At 34.4% G+C, this 14712-nt stretch overlaps 3 protein-coding genes and 1 non-coding gene across 4 annotated transcripts in view; 1 reads left to right on the top strand and 3 right to left on the bottom strand.

Annotated features, from left to right (window-relative positions):
* cd248a (CD248 molecule, endosialin a) overlaps nt 1-14712 on the top strand; it is a 140158-nt gene that overhangs the window by 121346 nt on the left and 4100 nt on the right. The window lies entirely within an intron of this gene.
* On the bottom strand, nt 238-309 carry trnaa-cgc (transfer RNA alanine (anticodon CGC)). The gene has a single exon. It is a non-coding gene; the product is annotated as a tRNA-Ala (tRNA).
* On the bottom strand, nt 1390-4056 carry LOC132113742 (high mobility group nucleosome-binding domain-containing protein 5-like). Its single transcript, XM_059521710.1, has 2 exons — nt 3972-4056; nt 1390-2380 (listed from the first exon to the last, which is right to left on the bottom strand). Exon 2 carries the CDS (start codon nt 2376-2378, stop codon nt 1761-1763), a length of 618 nt encoding a protein of 205 aa, XP_059377693.1. The 5' UTR covers nt 2379-2380; nt 3972-4056; the 3' UTR covers nt 1390-1760.
* Nucleotides 5445-14712, bottom strand: part of LOC132117088 (coronin-1B-like) — a 14746-nt gene continuing 5478 nt past the window's right edge. The window contains exons 6-12 of the mRNA XM_059526145.1: nt 14652-14712; nt 12210-12329; nt 10778-10882; nt 9965-10110; nt 8853-8910; nt 7328-7636; nt 5445-6544 (exon numbers count right to left, since the gene is read on the bottom strand). The exon at nt 14652-14712 is cut by the window's right edge and continues 121 nt beyond it. Of these exons, the coding sequence (XP_059382128.1) occupies nt 6422-6544; nt 7328-7636; nt 8853-8910; nt 9965-10110; nt 10778-10882; nt 12210-12329; nt 14652-14712 (922 nt within the window). The 3' untranslated portion in view covers nt 5445-6421. The remainder of the gene's footprint in view (nt 6545-7327; nt 7637-8852; nt 8911-9964; nt 10111-10777; nt 10883-12209; nt 12330-14651) is intronic.

The raw sequence follows: 14712 nt of genomic DNA, 5'->3' as shown, positions 1-14712 counted from the left end.
CTGAACTGACCAATGGTGTGGCGTTTTGGACGCCCACTGGCGTCTAACCGACCAATCGTCAACGCATGAGTGCAACTTCCGACTGAAGTATCTCCTCCCCAAATCTTCCCAAACGTACGTGCAATCTGTAAATTTAGCGATTGACATCGCATAAAATGAGATTTAAGTAATTTTTCTGTTAATGTTTCACGTTTGTAGGAGTACGTACGCTATTGTCTTCCTGAAAAAATAGATGAGTGGAGATGCCGGGGATTGAACCCGGGACCTCATACATGCGAAGCATGCGCTCTACCACTGAGCTACATCCCCGTATGTATCACACATGCAATTGTGGCTATAATCATATAATGTGAAATCACCTATAGGTACTATATGGGTATAAATGTATTATTGTATAGTGGAGCTTGAGTTCCTCTGTCGTAGCCTATGGGGAATTTAATTCATTATATTAATTTAATTACTAAAATATTCCCAAGACTGTGTGTGATTGTACTGTATAGTTACGTTAAATGGCATAACGTTATTTCAAGTATCATCTCAATTTATGATTTAAAAAAGGCGACATTTTCTTATTTTACACAGTTAGCATATGCATTTTTTTGCATCGTAATCTTGTCTAAGCTCTGTTTAAAATGAGCAACAACGATAAGAGATGTGGTTCCTGGTTTGTAGCCTCAAAATGGTTGGTGGTTGGATGCCCTAATACTGTATCAGTTCAAATGTTACGTCCAGGTCACACACTCATCACCATGGACATTTTAATGGCTTCATTCTGAGTTGATGTGCTCTACACGTGTTCTTAATGGGTTTTGGGACACTCACACATCAGTGGTTACAGTGAGGTCATATTAAAACAGAAAACAATTATGACAATAACTGTATTGACCTGAAAATATATGTTTTTAAAAATATAAAAGTATTTACATCTCACACAAATGTTGACAAGTTTCACATAGTATATTCACACAAGCATTTACAGAAAGAAAAAAAAACAACAGGAAGGGGATAAAACTAACAACATACAGAAAATTGTGTGAAAGCGTTTTACTGGCTTTTAAAGTTAACCCTATAAAACCTGCTGTTTCATATTTTATGTGCAAATTTCCTCTAAATGATCAGCATGACAAAAATGCTGTTGCACACAATCTACTACATGCCTTCAGTCATCAGATTGATAGTTTATAGTTTCTTTAGCAAATAAAACCGTAACCGGTCCGATTGATACAAGTGTCTTTTTACAGTTAAATTTTTACTGATTTTTATCAAAGGAACGTAGGCTATTTCAACACTTACTGGACTAAATCAGCTTATGTTTACTTGATTATCCACACATAATTGTTTTTAGAAAAATCATGTTAAAATGTGAATAATTAATATGATACAACAATCTTTCGAAGAATGTTTATTTGTACAAATCTCAATCATCATTATATTGCATTACATTATATGTGTAGTCCTATAAACTATTATAAACATCTCACTGATTTACATTACACGCTATACTTTTTCCATATAAATATCAGCCAATGTTTGATGTATCAAATATGATTAAAAAACACACACATGAAAACGTAAAAAAAAAAGTAAAAAAAAAAATGTTGTCCAATGATCAAAATAATATTTTACATAAAGAAATGAATATGCCAGGCTTTTAAAGGCTTGAATTGACTCATAGTTCTAAAAAAAGTTTTGTGCCTCCCACTGGACCAAGCCACCTTATTTCCCGTCTATTAAATTCAAAAGCAATGTCTCTGTGCTTTTCACAAAGCAGTCAAGTCATTTCCATCTTTGTTCTCCTCAGACCAAATTGCACTACCTGTAAATGGCTTCAGATCAACAAGCAATTCCACTTTCTCTGCATTCTTCACTTCTTCACTTTTCTCCTCCTTTCCTGCCGCTGCTGCTTCCTCCTCCTTCAATTTCTCCTTGTCTTCCTCAGCTTTATCATCTTCTTTCTTTTCCACCTGCATCTTTGCCCTCTCCCTCAGGTCAACGCTGGAGTAGTCATCTGAAGAATCATCCCTGTCATCATCATGTTCCTGTTGCTCTCCCTCCTCCGTGTAACTGTCATTCTGTTTGTCCTGACCTTCACCCCCCTCATCCTCTTTGTCAGGACCTCCTATGGTCTCCTCGTCATCACGCTGTTGGGGCCAAATGTGGACACCGAGTCTGTTTTCCACAGCCCCGACTCCTTGTCTCAATCGATCCCGTAGGCCGCCAGGGGCGAAGACTATGCGCTGGACGGTGTATTGTCCATTCGTGTCCGTGTTAAGTTTTTTATAAAAGTACAAAAAAGCCAAAACAAGTATGATCCATATGAAGAGGAGGGCGATGACAACTGGGGTACTGTCTGCTTTATTACTCTCGTGTGATCCCATGACTAAAGAGATGGGGACAGTAATTAAATATTTGGATCAAATGACATCTTTATAAAATTCAAAATGATGCATGTTTTAAAAAAATCCAAGTAATACATTTATTCAAATTATACTTGAATAAATGTAAAAAAAAAAAAAAAACAAATTTCTGGACTCAGTATACTGTAAAAATGCTTTTTTTGAAGTTGAAAATAAGGTTTACTGGAATATGTTTTACAAGAAATCAAATCTTTCAAATTTTCAAATTTAACGCAGTTATTTCTTTAAATTGATTAGCAATTTTTGAGTGAAACATTCATTTTTGCAGTGTTCAAGAATACACAGCAATGCACAGTGTCTTCATATATATACTATTATCTTTTATAAATATTAAAAATAAGGTTTTATTTTTGTATTTTTCATTTTAATTTGATTAAGTTTTAGCTAATTTGTTGCTGTTTTTGTCATTTTATTTAAAAGTGTCTATATAGTTTTTACTCATTTTTGTTTCAGTTTTAGTTTGAATTATTTTCATAAAATGAAATGAAAATGAAAATTGAGAAATGTTGCTCTGGCAAATAGTTGATGAGCAGAAATTTCCTTTAAATAAATACATTTTATTTAAAATAACATTTGTTTCATTTTCAAGTAACATTTAATAAAAATGTTTTTAGGTTTATACTATAATAACCCTGGTGTTTGAGTTTTAGCTGCACTAAAGGTACAAAACTGTCACTGAGATGGTACCCATTTAAAAGGTACTGAAATATGCTTCAGGTACTAATAAAATCTTTTAAAGTAGGCTACCACTATGCACTTTTAAAGTACTAATATGTACCGTACTTATATTCAGGGTAAATAAAGTACAAAGAGGTACTTTTTAGCTTTAGTACCTCAGGGTTCCGCCCTGGACAGCTTTATTTTATGAGAGTGTGGGTTTTCAGCAACATGCAGCATGTTGCACAGAATATAATAACCTGTGGCTTCTTTGCCCACACGAGCAGCAGCTCCCGCCATAAACTCTTTAGTAAAGCCTCAGAAGTGCACTAGCACGGAAGTAAGCATGCTTGCATTACTGTAGAAAAACTGGCAGGAAATCACATTGGCTTTTCACATCGTTATTGCAGTTCAAAAGAAAATCTTCTCTGTGACATTATTCACCCTAGCACTGCCTGTCAATGTCTAAATAAATGAGCTTAAAACCACTTAACAGCTTAAAACCACTTAACAAGGTTTGCTAATGCAGCTGTGCATGTGCTCAAATACAGCCCCAATGGATTAAAACCCTGTGCCCGATTGGACCAAAAGACAAATACCCAAAGAAGGGAAAATTAAGTAGTTAATTGCTGTGTTTAAAACAACCTGCATTACATGTTTGCTAAAACACATGCATAATATTCTTCTAAAATACTATTAATTTAGGTCGCAATTAAAAATAACAGAACAGTAATGTTAAACAGCAGATTCTCAGTGACTGTCATTTGTGATCATGTCTGTGTATAGATAAAAAAAAATGTTGCTCATTTATATTGTCAATTAATTCATACGCACCGCATGACAATAAAAATCTAAATAAATAGAAACCACATTAAAAATCTAGTAGTAATAACTCACCTTTATTCAGCTGCCCTTAAACCCATAGCCAGCGAGAGCATAAAATAGAAAATTCAAATCTGTCATGATCATATAGGCAGGAAAGAGGGGCGGAGAGAGAGAGAGAGAGAGAGAGAGAGAGAGGGGCCACTTGCTATTACAAGGGTGTGGCAGTCATACCCTGAAGATAACTTTGATTTTCATGTAAAATATACATTTTAAACAATTTTTTATTATTTTGTTTCATTATTTTTTAATAAAATGTTTTAATAAAGTTTAGTGGGTAATGTTGACGTAAATGTAGGATGAAGAAATATGCATAGGAATTTCTAAATAATGCATCTAGCATGAACTTCAGAATGATCGTCTGATTAGGAAACCTAATTGACTAATATGCACGTTTTATAGCTACACGCAAGTATCTCAAAAGATAAAAAAATATCTGGTAGTAGTATACGGAGTCCGCACAGGAAGAGTTGAGTGGAACATAGTTTCCTTTAGCTAGATATTGTGCGATGAAGCACAAGTCTCTCTCAGACCACATCCTGTTAGAAATGTCGAGTTTAAAGATGCTATGAACCATGAAAACAAGAATGCCTCAATGCTCGTGCAGTGCAGAGAAGCAATGCGTAATGTAACAAAACCTAGTTACAGATGATGTCTGTTACATTACACCTCCAAAGCTGCAATCAAATCGTGACAAAATCTATGGTATTAATTCTTCATGGTTTTAAAAATACCAATTGGACATGTTCTCGCCTCAAGTTACAGTTATATGTGAGAACGGCCACGGAGTCGAGATGCAGGTCAAATTGGGTTCGAGAAAAATATTTGTCTCATTCAAATATATATACATATATTTTTATCATTGCACATGCCATTTTGGTTTTAGAATTTAGATTTGCCTTGGTTAACTTTAACTTCTACTTAGTGTCCAAATTAGCCTGGAAATGTGCACGTTGCATTAGATATTATTCCAGTCTAGCACTTTCACTTCTAAAATTAGCACTAAATATTGTATTTTGACCTCAACCACAGGCCAATTCTGTGCTTTTTTTAATGCCATGAATAATAAAACCAACTTATATACATTAGGAATGGGTGAATGTTGTTTATTAAAAAGAACAGATTCAGTAAACACTTCAGTTTTAAGTAAATGGGTAATTAAATAATTTACAACATATACAGCTGATAAAGCTAGACTTAATCAAAATCATTCACAGAGGAGGATGAGTCGACCCTCGGTTTGTGTCATCCCTGATTGTAGTGCCCATGATTAAAAACTTAACAATTAACAAATAAAAAACAGCACCATCTAAACCTATTAACATCACATCATAGTACTATTATTTTTCAGATTCAATCAAACAGGAATGAAACAATTATTCATAGAGAGGTACAGAATGAATCTCAACAAACCTGCCTAAAAAAAATGTCCAGGTCACCACAAAATCAAAGGAAAGATATATAATGATAACCATGGTTCAAAAAAATATTTTGTAAAATATTTTGGATGCCAATACTGTAAAACTCATTAATATATCATAGTAGTGTTTGTTGTACTGCCTTAAATTTATTCTGGTTTAAATGTAAAAAATAAAATAAAATATTAATAATTATTATTTTTTTACTGCAATATGGTAAAAAGATTATAAGGAATATAACAAAAATCGATTAATTCTGAAAAATATGAATTAACAAAATATCCAGAATAAACTTGAACAAGTGGTAAAAAGGTTAAATAAAAATCTTATTCTTAAAATCGTATTATATTTTTGGGTGAAATTCGACCTGGACATTTTTCTTCCTATTAGACCTGCATTTCATTTCGGAAACTCTTGCTCTAAAGTTTCTTCATTATATTGAAAGCCCACAAATTCCTTCAACACCAAGTACAGTTTCTATCACATGCTACTCACATATCCACATAATTAAACTTTAACAACATCCAAAATCAATGCTACGTATGTTATGCCATACAAATGGAAGAGAGGGCAGGTAAACCCAAGAACAGTGCTGGTCAATATACACCATCGAACTTTAGTGAAAGAAAGCAATCAATTCAGCATGTTGGATTATAACATTTCCTGAAGGTTTTAGATTCAAACTACGTTAATTAAGTAAAAGCATTTATATATGCTGAGGCTACAAGAGATTAGAAAGTCTGCTTTTTATTTAAAGTTTGCAAGTTTATGCAAATATTGACCCAACCAAATTTAGACTTCAAATCTGTAGTTAGCAGTAATAAGTACCTGATATAACAGCCCTATTTAAAGCACAAAATGAGCAGCATTTAGGATATTAATATCAGTGCATTAAAACCCAAAGTGTACCGAAAAAGCTCAAAACTCAAAGCTCAATTGTCTTTCTATCTCTGTGCCAGAGCAATGGAACTACATTTCCCATAACCCTTCAGTGAAGCTTTCTGAATCTGGGTAAGGCTATGTGTTGTGATATGTTTGTAGTTTCCTTCACACTTCTCCATCCTCAATACGGGCGAGCTGCCTTTCCAGGACGTCGATCCTGTGACCCTGAGCCAGAACCAGAGCACGCAACGCCCGAATCTCTGTCAGGATATCAGAAAGTTGGTCCTCCTGTGCGAGAAAGAAAAACATTTCAGCTTTAATATGTGGGCATAAAAATGCACATTTAAGCTTTAAAATAAACAGGCAAGTTAAAAAAATTAAGGTATATAAATAATACATTTAATATAGTGCTGGGCAATGACTAATCATATATTAAAACATATATATAAACATGACATTTCTCTTTAATTATAGACATGCATGTGTGTGTATTTACATATCTAAAATAAATATGCACAGTACACAAACATATGCACAAAAAAACTTTTATTTTGGATGCGATTAATCGCGAATAATTGTTGCCCAGCACTAAAATATGTACAATTTTTTTTAGATGCGATTAATCGTGATTAATTGTTCCCCAGCACTAAAATATGTACACATTTTTTTTATTTTGGATGTGATTAATCGCGATTAATTGTTGCCCAGCACTAAAATATGTTCAAAAAAACTTTTATTTTGGATGCGATTAATTGTTGCCCAGCACTAAAATATGTACAACTTTTTTTATATTTTGGATGCAATTAATTGCGATTAATTGTTGCCCAGCACTTAAATATTAAAATTAAGATCTAATACATAAGAAATTAACACTTTTATTCATACATTTAATTGCTCAAATGTAAGAAATCACATTTCTACCACAAAATAAAAGTATGTTATATCAAAAGTATTTGTATCTTACAAATTGTGAGATAAGTCACAGTTATCTTTTTTTTTTGTGGCAGAAATGGCCTTCAATACAATAGTAAACTATCTATCTATCTATCTATGTCCAAACTTGTCATTCACCTCTTTCTTTACTCTCTCTATGCCTCCATCTACATCCCTTCTTCCTTGTCCGTGGCCCAAGCCCTCACTCTCCATCTCAACAGCCATAGGGTTTGCTGGCGCAGTGGTGCTGGTGGGACTAGTGTTGGTCTGAGAGAGCAGTTTGGGTCGACCCCGGAGCGTGCCACATTTGGATGGAGGGGCCGTGTAGCCTCCGCTCAGGGACACAAGGATCGGAGGAGCGTCCTGTCCTGCTATCCAATCTTCTGCCTGTAGAGCGGGCTCTAATCCTGCCGTATCTGGGTACAGATCCCCTTGAAACAGGTCGGACTGATTGTGGGTGGAAAAAAAACATCCATTTAGACAGAGTTTGGTAAATAGACCTTAATCAGGTCAGACGCCACATTGAATTTAACACGGATGAAAACAGGGCTTTGAGGGACAGACTAAATAAGACAGTTGCACACACACTATATAAAAGTCTTTGAGCATATTATTTTCTCTCAAGTAAAACCTTTCAAAATGGTTTTACAGAGTTTTTGTCAACTTAAAAGATGTTTTGTCAGCTGAACAATCGCAATGTTGTTAAACAACATTACAATCCACTGAATACACTGTACTTCTGTCGCTCACAGCCCCGAATTCATTCCTGTCAAAGCTTAAATATGGTGCTTCCTTGATTGAGGTCTGTATGCCAGTGAGTAGTTTGCAAAGGGGCAGCTGAAAACATTTTCTTACTTCCTCTTTCACAAAGACTCCAAAAATACAACAGTGTGGGATTACTTAGAATACTACAAAAACCCCCTGCAGTACACAAATTATAGTAAAATCATGCAAGTTTCCCATTTTATTTCTGTTTTGTCTTTCTGATCACCCAAAAATGGAAATCCTGTCATGATTTTCTCATCCTCATGTCACTTCCAAAGCTGTGTGATGTTTTCTCTTATGGGTAAATGATGACAGAATTTAAATTTTTGAGTGAATTATTAGAGCATGAAGTGAAGTATGACTTTTGTTTATTTTTACATCCTGGGCAAATTCCTTTTCGGTGGCAATAAATATGTGACAGTATCCTTAAATTTCCATGATGAGTGACATAAATAAGTATTACATATTGTTTACACTCAAAAATGGTATTACTTGGAGATTTTTCAAAATCAGCCAGCATATTTGGTTCTGTCTCTTCATTGTTTTGTTTTGAAACAGATGATGTCATTCCTCAATTTGTCACCTTGAGTCAAAATGAGCATATCCTCACCATTTGAACATATTTTTTTGGAGTCAATATGGCTGATAGCGAACTTACAACATGGGGATACCAAAGTAGTTTAAGAGAGTATTTTAGAACATGGTAATTTTCAGTGAACTTCCTGTCACAGAATTTCAGACAGAAATTCAACTGTTCTAAAGGTCTTGTGGATGCCGAAATGGAATGATGGAACAATTGGTAATCAGACGTTATTTAGTAACTTTCCTTTCATACTTGCTTAACACACAAAATTCAGAACTGAACGAGTGGTCGCTCTGACATGCAGACTGAACGTACCTTGCGTGGCACAGTCATAGATATGGGCTCGACCTTCCTCTCATGCAGTTTGTAGAACCTGATGGAATAAAATGAAGAATAATGGAGATAAATGCCAGCACTTGAGAGATGCCATTTAAGAATAAGTGCAGGTGTAAAAATAATTACTTTTTGCTCTAAAGTAAAAATGAAAGAGAACGTTTTTAGCGAATAATCCTCATTTCATTTGTTTACGCACATAAAGCAACATTTGGAGTTATATTGCATGAGTGGAATAAACTACTTTTAAGGTTCATTTTTGAAGCTTGAAATCATCTTTTCAGTATATGACTATGTTTTATGGAAGAGAATATCTGTATGAAGTATACACTACTGTTCACAAGCATGGGGTCTGTAAGATTTTTCTTTCTTTTTTTTTTTTGGAAAGAAATGTATATTTTTATTCAAAAACCATACATACATTTGATTATAAATTAACAAAAAACACTTTTATAATGCTATTTCAATTCTGACTTAAAATAGATGGTGTTCTTTTAATTTAATATCAATAATATTATTATTATATTACGAATAATGAATTATTATTGAGAATTACATCAACAAATATTGGAATGATTTTGGACGGATCATGTGACACTGAAGACTGGTTGCTGAAAAAAGCTGAAAATTATAAGAACATTAAAATAGAAACCTGTTATTTTAAATTGTAATATGTCAGAGAATTAATGCTTTACAGTATCTTTGATTAAAGAAAAGAAAAAAAAAAAATCATATTAAAAACAACTTTTAAATAGTAATATACTGTATGTATGTTGAATGTGATTCATCCTCCATGGAAGAAAGAAAGAAACCATTTTCATTTTTTGTGAACTATTCTTTCACTTCCTGTTTGCTCAGTTTTATATTTCTTAGTCAAGCACTCCTGCCAAATAACCCATCAAACAGAACAAACAACTTTTGGACTAAGAAAAAGACTGAAGATGGAGTTGCCACTCACATGTTTTCAGGGCTTTCATCAAGGCTAATGAAATGCAATCAAATTCACACCCAAATGCGATCAAAGTATCAAAATCGAACAATGACAAATATGATTACGATTATACCTTAAGGTAGCACAGTAGTTCAGTTCATACCTTGCTATTTCACACTTGTTGACATCTACTCCTCGTTTGCTTAGGAAACCAGCACCTCTCTGCGGCTCCTTACTGCTGTGCAGACTCAGGAAATGAACATACGGGGACTCATCTGTCACCTCAAAGTAACGAATAGTACAATCTCCCTGTGAAAGAGAGAGAGAGACAGTGTGTTACAGTTCATTAACAACTCTAGATTCAATCAATTACTGGTTATACTTTTAGTACTCATGCCTAGGAGTACCATAGTATTTACATCTGATACCATCACTGTGCCATTTATTTTATTCTTACATATTCCACATCTCTTATAAAACTTGTAAAAGAAATTAATTATTTGATTAATTGAGGATGCATTAAATTGATCAAAAGGGACAGTGAAGACATTTGTATTTAAAAAAAAAAAAAAAACAATTTTAAATAAAGGCTGTTCTTTTGCTATTTATCAAAGAATCTTGGAAAAACGTCAACACAGTTTCCGCAAAAAATATTATGATTTCTGAAGGATCATGTGATACTGAAGACTGGAATAAAGGTTGCTAAAAATTCAGCTTTAAAATCACAGGAATAAATTCCATTTAATATATTAAATAATATATCGTTGAACACAGGAGACTTTTTTTTAAGAAGATTTTTGACTAAAATCCAAACCTTTGAATGGTAGTGTGTTTATGTTTGCTTTATGTAAATAAGGAAAGCTACCCCAGGCAGTGATTGTGCCAGCAAACAGCATGTTTATATCTCTGTTAGAGCTGCTGGAGAAACCTGTCGTGCAACAGTTGAAGGTGATCGGGTAAAACTGGATAATCCTACCTTGCCGCACAAGTAAACCATGTTGGTGTCTGGGTCATAGAATGGAAGCAGAACTCCATTACTGGTGTCTATTTCCTGAGTAACCATTGGCTCAGAAAGATCCCTCTGAAATACAAAGACAGTCATATTTACACTAGGTTATCAAAACATATAGGACTATTTCATGCTCAGTAATTGAATCAGACAGGCAACAACAAAAAGAGAGAAATATCTGATTGATTGGCTGATTCTTTATACAGATGTTTTTATGTCAGCTAAGATCATTTGTGAGCGTCTGATTATTCATGTGTCCTGAAGCTACTAAACTGAGGGAAGTTGAGCGAATGTTTGCACTTCAACAAAATAAAAACTAGAAAATGCAAACTCGTCAAGACACACTGAATGCTGACTTGACAGAACTTTGCATGAAAGTTGAAAAAGTCTTGACATTTTAAGGTCATTTGAAGCTATTTGAATAGTAATCTGAAGTCTGAAGGTCATATGTGAGTTGCACTTTACTAAGCCATGTGGCTGGCAATCGCTAAGAAGTGGGAGTTTGGGCATTGCAAATGGTTGCTAATGTTGTTGCTCGGATGATCTGGATGAGTTTGTGCATTACTATAATATTAGCTGTTGCTAAGGCATTCTGGGTGGTTCTGACAGCGGATTCTAGGGGATGATTGCTCATATGGTTGCTCAGTGGAATTTAAATTTAATATGGATAGTAAACCAGAGTTCAAATTCCATTTGAATCGAAGGAAGTATAATTAAAATAGAATAAAATCTAAATAAATATATTTAAATGATGTTGTTTATAAATATACTATGGTTCAAAAGTTTGGGGTTGGTAAGAGTTTTTAATGTTTTAAAAAAAAATCCATTATGCTCACCAAGGCTGCATTTATTTGATGGAAAATATCGTTATTATCATTGAAAGTATTTTAATATATTTTAAAATGTCATTAATTCCTGTAATGGAAAAGCTGAATTTTCAGCAGCAGTTACTCCAGTCTTCAGTGTCACATGATCCTTCAGAAATCATTCTGATTTGCTCAAGAAATGTTTCTTATCATTATCAATGCTGCAAGCATTTAACTGTTTAAAATTGTTGTGGACACTGCGATACTTTTTTTTTTCAGGATTCTTTGATGAATATAAAAAAAACAGCATTTACTTGAAATAGAAATCTTTTGTAACATTAAAAATACCTTTACAGTTACTTTTGATCAAGTTTAATTTGTCCTTGCTGAATAAATGTGCTTTAAAGATAGTTTTACCGATCCCAAACTTTTGAATATGTGCTATTTTAGTAGGAATTACCCATAATGCATACAGTGGGAAGTTCAATCAAGTTTCTAAGAACAGATTAATGCCTCCCCTCAGGCTCTAAATGATCATTCTTGCTGACGAAACAAAAGAGGACCAGTGGTTCTCCTCTACAGAGTGCTCTTACCGTGTCCCAGAGGGCGAGCTGTCTCTCGCTCATGCGACTGAAGCCGGTTGTCAGGATTTTCCCATCGGCCAGAAACACGGCCCTCATCGGCCTGGTGCCCTCATGAGCCTTCTCCCGCACCTGAGTGTGACATTGTCAAACATAAATCCCATATGTGTGCAAAAACACTGATCCGAAGTCCATTTAAAGATTCCAAAGTGATCTCATGCAGAAGACTAGGCCAGCGCACGGCCTAGAGTAAATTGAAACTTTTTATGTTTAGAGGGCAATGACAAAATACATTTTGTATTGATTTAAAGTATACATTCACTAATATTCTATTCAACAAGTCTGCTTATGAATGCTTTCAAATGATCTATGTTGATAGATTTCCCCTCCACTGGACCATCACAGATGCTAAAAGCTCATTGTGGACAAAATATCCCAGCCAGGACAAAACAGCTGCAGCTGAGATCACTACAGCAGAAACATCCAGATTAAAGAGCAGCTTCTTTCCAGCGGATAAGCATTCTTAGAATAATCTCATTAGTCCTCAGGTGCACTTAATGTCTATGTTTACATTGTACACCTGTATCATCTTGGCCTACTAGGAAAATTCAAACTACCATACTAAAAATCTGCTGTTCCTACACCATTTTTTAATAGTAGAGGGTCAATAGGATTTTTTGTGCAAAAAAATCTAAATACTGCAAAAAATCACTTTTAAAGTTGTCCAAATAAAGTTCTTAGCCATGCATATTACTGATCAAACATTAGGTTTTGATATATTTGATATATTTATATTTTGGTAGGAAATTTACAAAATATCTCCATGGAACATGATCTTTACTTAAAGGGATCATATGATGCAATTTCGAGTTTTCCTTTTTACTTGGAGTGTTACAAGCTGATTGTACAAAGATAAGTTCCCTGAGGTTGCAAAGACTAAAGTTTCAAAACCAAAGAGATATTCTTTATCAAAGTTAAGACTCTGCCATTCCCCCTAAAATGGCTCATTCTAACACACGTCTACGTCACGATGTGGGAATATTTGCGTAATGCCACCCAAATGTTCACGCAAAGAAAGAAGGCTGGTTTCAGTAACTGCAGTTAGTGTTGAAGCAGCCGTGTCAGGGAGATGCTGTATGTATCTAGGCAAAAGTAAAAGCACTTTATTTGGCCTTTATGAAAGTAGATGCATTTAGGAATCTTTAAGATTACTTAATTTACAACAGAACAGCAACGCATTTTATGGATGACCGTTTCTCGAATCTAGAAGAGGAGGTCATTCTGACTTTGCTACGACAATCTGGCGCTTCTGAATCAGCTACTGTAAGTAACTGTATGTTTTGTTATTAGGTTAAATATTTGCTATTGGCTGTTCAAATGCAGAGTTTAGCACATTGTGTGTGTGTGTGTGTGTGTGAGAGAGAGAGAGAGAGGGTCACACAGTGGAATCAGCTGTCTCTGCAAACACATATGAGCTTCATCACTGTCTGTCACGAGACTCTGTTCCTCTTTCTGACTTGAACTGATGGTAAAACTAAGGACATTATTAACTGTCTTTACATTTATTTTGAAAGATGAAGCTCGCGATTATGGAAAGGGGCGTTACATTTCCGAGGAGTGCTTGCAGTGTTCGGCCAATCACAGTGCACTGGGTCAGTTGGCCAATCAGAGCAGACTGTGCTTGTCGGAAGGAGGGACTTTGTAGAAAATGATGCGTTTGAGAGACGGGGCATAGAGGACCTACAATAATGTACTGTACAGTATTTGAAAAAAGAATGTGTTTTTTTGAACATTAAAGCACGTCAACATATTCTATTACACCAAATACACAAAATAATGATCTTTAAAAAAGCATCATATGACCCCTTTTATATCCTTATGATTTTTGACATAAAAAAAAGATAATTTTGACTCATACAATGTTTTTTTGGCTACTGCTAAAAATATACCCCAGTGACTTAAAACTTACGTTTGGTGGTCCAGGGTCACATATTAATTAGCAGAACTTTTTTTTCAAATTGGTATTCAAATACCATGGGTAATGATAAGGATATGTTTATATTATATCTAAATACAGAATACAATCATTTCAGATTGTAGAAATCATTTCAGTATTTGTTGTTCCAGAAACATATGATTGCTATATAAATTATATAGCAATCATATGTTTCTGGAACAACAAATACTGAAATGATTTCTGAAGGATCATGTGACTGAATACAGGATACTGAATAAATTACATTTTAAAATATGTTCAAATATAAAACAGTTATTTTATATAGAAATAATATTTCACAAAATTACAGCCCTAACTGCATTTTTTTTAAGTAGATCAAATAAATACAGCCTTGGTAAGCATGAGATGCCTCTTTATTTTGAAAATCTGACCTCAAACTTGTGAATAGTACTGTATTTGTTCTTCACAGACCCCCTGGTTGAAATGAACAGGCTGACCTTAATGACTGTTCCACGCCGGGGATCAATGACTCGTAAGGCTTTGTCTTTACAGGTGGTG

Source organism: Carassius carassius, chromosome 3, assembly GCF_963082965.1.
Source record: "Carassius carassius chromosome 3, fCarCar2.1, whole genome shotgun sequence".
Lineage (NCBI taxonomy): Eukaryota > Metazoa > Chordata > Actinopteri > Cypriniformes > Cyprinidae > Carassius > Carassius carassius.
This window is presented reverse-complemented; position numbering and strand designations above follow the sequence as displayed.